The following is a 4601-nucleotide window of genomic DNA, read 5'->3' as shown; positions in this document are numbered from 1 at the left end:
TCAGCCTCGAACTCCTGGGCTCAAGGGATTCTCCTGCCTCACCCTCCCACCTTGTAGCTGGGACTACAGGTGCATACCACCACACCTGGCTAACTTTTTACTTCTTTATAGAGACCGAGTCTCACTATGTTGCCCAGACAGGTTTCAAGCTCCTGGCCTCAAGCAATCCTCCTGCCTTAGCCTCCCAGACTGCTGGGATTATAGGTGTGAGCCACCATGCCCAGCCCAGATTTAAGTTTCATCTGAGTTGCCAGCTCTGATCAGTTGGTGGTGGCTGCCTGGATCCCCATATGGTGTCAAGTGGCTGTGGGCAATGGGGAGTTGGCAATGGCATATGCTCGTTGACTCTGCATCTTGACCCTTTCAGTGGTTTAGAATGTAGATTCATTCATCTTGCTGTGTTTGAGAGTGCAAGCTTGAGAACCAGACCAAGGAGAGATTCCAGCTTTTCGCTTATCTATTTGCGACCTTGGGCAACCTCCCTAATTTTCTCTAAACTCCTCTCCTTATTTATGGAATGGAGATAATGATGATTCTTGTATCATAGAATCATTGCAAGAATTAAATGAGCAAATGTTTTTAAAGCACAGTGTAAGCATAGTGCTTGGGACATGCAAGTACTAATGTTAGCTTCACTGCACGGATTGATGTTCACCACAGTGCACAGATGTCCCTGAGTGTGCCGTATCCTGGTGTCTACCTGCTCAGTCTCCTTCCATCACGTTCCTTCTGCTCACGCCTCTTTCTCCTGGATTGTTGTAATAACTTTCTGTGCTGTCTCTCCACTCCCAGTTGACAGTGACACTGTAGGGCGGCCCTGAATTTCTGAGTAAGCTGGGTATAATGCAGCACTAGATCTTAAAATTAAGGGGACAAGAGTAGAGCTGGTGGCTGGAGAAGAGAAAATATTCGAACCTTCCCTTGCCGGGAAATTAGTAGGGCCTCTGCAAGGATTGTCTTTTGGCTCTGAGATTAGAAAACATCAATCTGCATTAGGTCCCGGCATTATGACTTCAGAACTCTCTGTAAGAGTGTTCTTCAACCAGAATTGAGAGCACAGCGAGTAGATGGAGGCTGTCCAGGGGTCAGAAGTGTTTTCATGTGGAAGGTACAGAGGGCTGGGGTTCCAGGGGAGGGAGTTGGAGGTGACTGGCCTGAGGTCCAGGATCTGACCCCCGGCAGCTGGACCCGGATTGGAGAGAGCAGCTGAGCTCGCAGGGAGAGGTCAAGACAGCATGAGGTGAAGAGCAGGTTCCCTGAAGACGGGAGCGTGGGCACATTTTGGTCTGTTTACAGAAAGAAGGCTAGAGGAATGAATGAGTGTGAGCGAATGCAAGCAGGAGTTCCACTTGGTCAAGGAATGCCGTTTATGTAAGAGTTCACAGAGAATTCTGTGTTTCCAGACTTGACTCAAAGCCCCTGTGTCACTATTTGAGGCCAAATTCTCACCAGTTTGTTGTTGCTCTGGACTCCTAACTCATGCTAGATTTGAAAGAGCAAATTTTTAAAGTTATCCTGTCAGGTACAATATATGACCCATTAGTGAAGTTGGAAGAGACATAGGACTACTCAATCTGACCTAGAAAATTATAAAAAGGCAATGAATTTAGATGAAATTAATGCAGGATAGTCTTATGCCTCAATAGTACTATCAAAGCAGCTGATGTTTGTGATCATGACCTTGTGCCATCAGAAAACTTAAATTTTATTTAGTATATTTTTATAAAAAGAGGAGAGTATTTGGTTATTTTATGATTTCTGTAAAAATAGTTATGACTTTTTAAAAAATGTATGAAAACTAAAAGGAGTAACTGTTTGGCAGATTCTCTTATGTGGAATACTTAATGCTTATTTGAATAAAGAATGACTGTAGTGTGAAACAGAAGATGATTGCTTAGAAATGAGTGACAGTGTATAATTGTTGCTTGATTTATATTAATACTTTTTTTGGGTTTTTTTCTTGCCAGATTGTTTAACAAACAACAGTGAAGAATTATCAAACAGCACAGTCTATTTCCTCAATCTATTTAATCACACTTTGACCTGCTTTGAGCATAACCTTCAGGTATTTTATATATGATATTTGAAATAAAAATGCTGCCTTGTACACACGAATACTGTGTAATTCCAGGTTTTTATAGTATTAATTGTTGATATTTATCTATACTGATGATGTACAGGAGTTAGTAGACCTGGATTTCTTTTTTTTTTTTAATTTTTGTTTTTAAGATGGGTACAATTTAGGGTTAGGTATTCAAATGTTCATTATGCAGGTACCCTTGTTGATGAAGTGTGCCCTTCCCTCCCCTGGCAGTTTCTCTCAACTGCCAATCCCACCCCCATCCCCTGGCAGTTTCTCACTACTGCCAATCTCTTTCTTATTGTATTATAATTGTTCAAGGTTCGCTTATGAGTGAGAACATAATGTACTCTGTTCTTTTTTTCCGTGATAGATCACTGAGTATGATCGACTCTAAATCCATCCAAGTTGCTGCAAAGTCCATATGTTTGTCCTTCTTTATGGCTGCATAATATTCCAATGTATATATGTACCACTTTTTTAATATTCATGGATCTGGATTTATGCTAAATTCTTCCTCTTATAAATCACTGAAACTTCATTTGTAAAGTGGAGATAGTAATATCGACACTGCCTATCTTCAGGTATTTTGTAGTGAGGATCTGGTGAGATGATGAGCATGAAAACATTAAATGAAACATGTAGTTGTTTAATTAAAACACAATGCTGTTCAATCTGGCAGTAATTTATCTTGACTTTGTTTATACAATAATAAGTTGTTTTGCTGTGCAGTGTGATTCTGTCTGTCTACAGGAAACTTATTCTTTGCTGCAATGTTTGCTTGTATACATATTATATTTTTTCCTTTTTTTTTTTTTGTGGAGTCGGAGTTTCACTCTGTCACCCAGACTGGAGTGAAGTGGCACAATCATGCCTCCGCAGGCTAGACCTGCTGGGCTCAGGCAATCCTTCTGCATCAGCCTTCAAAGTAGCTAGAACCACAGGCACACACCACCACTCCTGGCTAATTTTTTTATTTTTTGTAGAGACAAGGTCTCACCAAGTTGCCCAGGCTGATCTCGAACCCTGGGCTCAGGCAATCCTCTCACCTCCACCTTCCAAAGTGCTGGGATTATAGGTGTGAGCCACCACACCTGGCCTATTTTACCTACTTTAAAAGTACTGTTTAGTAAGGTAACTTTGAGTGTTGAATTATGATGTAAAAAGCAGCCTTCAAGATTCTTACCTTGTCGATTTTTGCTGTCTCCTCCTGTGACTGGGATTTTGGTATTAGAACTTGTCTGGTGGTAGTAAAGGATAAGGTTTGAACTCTGGTAAAATCATAGTTTTGAAACTTACATAATAAGTAAGTAATCCCCACAAGTATCTGTAAGTCTGGTTAGGATATAAGCTTGTATGATTTCTTTTTTGATAAATGCATTAACAGAATTATGCGTTTCCCTGAATAAAAATTAGATGAACATTTTCCAGATGACCTAGCAAAAAAGGGCTTAGTATTCTGTTAAGGTTGGGAAATGCCTTACTGCAGGAATTCAGAACTGTTAGTGGACTAATGTGTGTTGTAAAACCCAAATGGCAGTTTTTGTATGCAGTCAACCCCCTTATCTGTGATTTTTACTTTCCACAGTTTCAGTTGCCCACAGTCAACTATGGTCTGAAAATGTTAAATGAAATATTCCAGAAATAAACAATTCATAAGTTTTAAATTGCATGCCATAGACAGCCTCTTTTCATATAACTTAGAGTACTTATATGAGTTTGCTGAGTAGATTCTTAGAAGTACAATTGTGATATTACCAACCTTAGAAAAAGACTAGAGAAAATTATCTCCAGATATGTTGAGTTTGCTCAGGATGAGAAGTGTGGTGACAATTTGGGATGCACCGGTAAGCCACCAGTGCATCTGGTGAGGGAAAGGTAAAGGGAAGCCTTTGTTAGCAAGAAGAGAGAGATTCATATAATCTGCTTAGAAACTGAGTTCATTGGTTCCAGAATTGTCAGAGCCAGAGTAGTTCATTGATGGAGAGACCAATACCGGGCAAGTGTTCATTCAAGAGCATCTCATCTGAATGGCTGAAGTCCTAAAGAATGCCAGTGATAAGCCTCGGCAAAGCAGGAGAAGCGCAGGAACATGAAAGGGTTTCTTCTGGGTTTTTTTTACAAAGTCCTTGGAAACAGTTCTTGTCTCAGACACGTGAGCACAGGCCTCCTCCTTCCTGCCTTCCCGGCCCTGTTTCAACTGGTACTGAAAAAGTGATTTCATCCTGATGCCTGCAACTGTCACATTATCAAAAGATGTATGCCTTGTAAATATTAATGAAAATGGTTCAGTTACCCCCATCAAAATTATGTGCTCAAGCCGGGCTTGGCGGCTCAGCCTGTAATCCCGTGCCTTTGGGAGGCTGAGGTGAGTGGATTGCCTGAGCCCGCGGGTTCGAGACCCGCCTGGGCAGCGAGATCTCATCTCTAAAATCAAAAATCAAAAAATCAGCCGGGCATGGTAGTGCATGCCTGTAATTCTGGCTACTTGGAAGGCTGAGGCGGAAGGATCGTCGGAGCC

General features: G+C 41.3%; 1 protein-coding gene across 1 annotated transcript in view; it reads left to right on the top strand.

Annotated features, from left to right (window-relative positions):
• OSTM1 (osteopetrosis associated transmembrane protein 1) overlaps window positions 1–4601 on the top strand; it is a 24242-nt gene that overhangs the window by 13410 nt on the left and 6231 nt on the right. The window contains exon 3 of the mRNA XM_008064889.1: window positions 1968–2065. Within this exon, the coding sequence (XP_008063080.1) occupies window positions 1968–2065 (98 nt within the window). The remainder of the gene's footprint in view (window positions 1–1967; window positions 2066–4601) is intronic.

This window comes from Carlito syrichta, unplaced genomic scaffold, assembly GCF_000164805.1.
Source record: "Carlito syrichta isolate Samal-C Ts95f unplaced genomic scaffold, Tarsius_syrichta-2.0.1 Scaffold308099, whole genome shotgun sequence".
Taxonomy (NCBI): Eukaryota; Metazoa; Chordata; class Mammalia; order Primates; family Tarsiidae; genus Carlito; species Carlito syrichta.
Note: the sequence above shows the minus strand (reverse complement) of the source record. Positions and strands in the feature narration are given on the sequence as shown.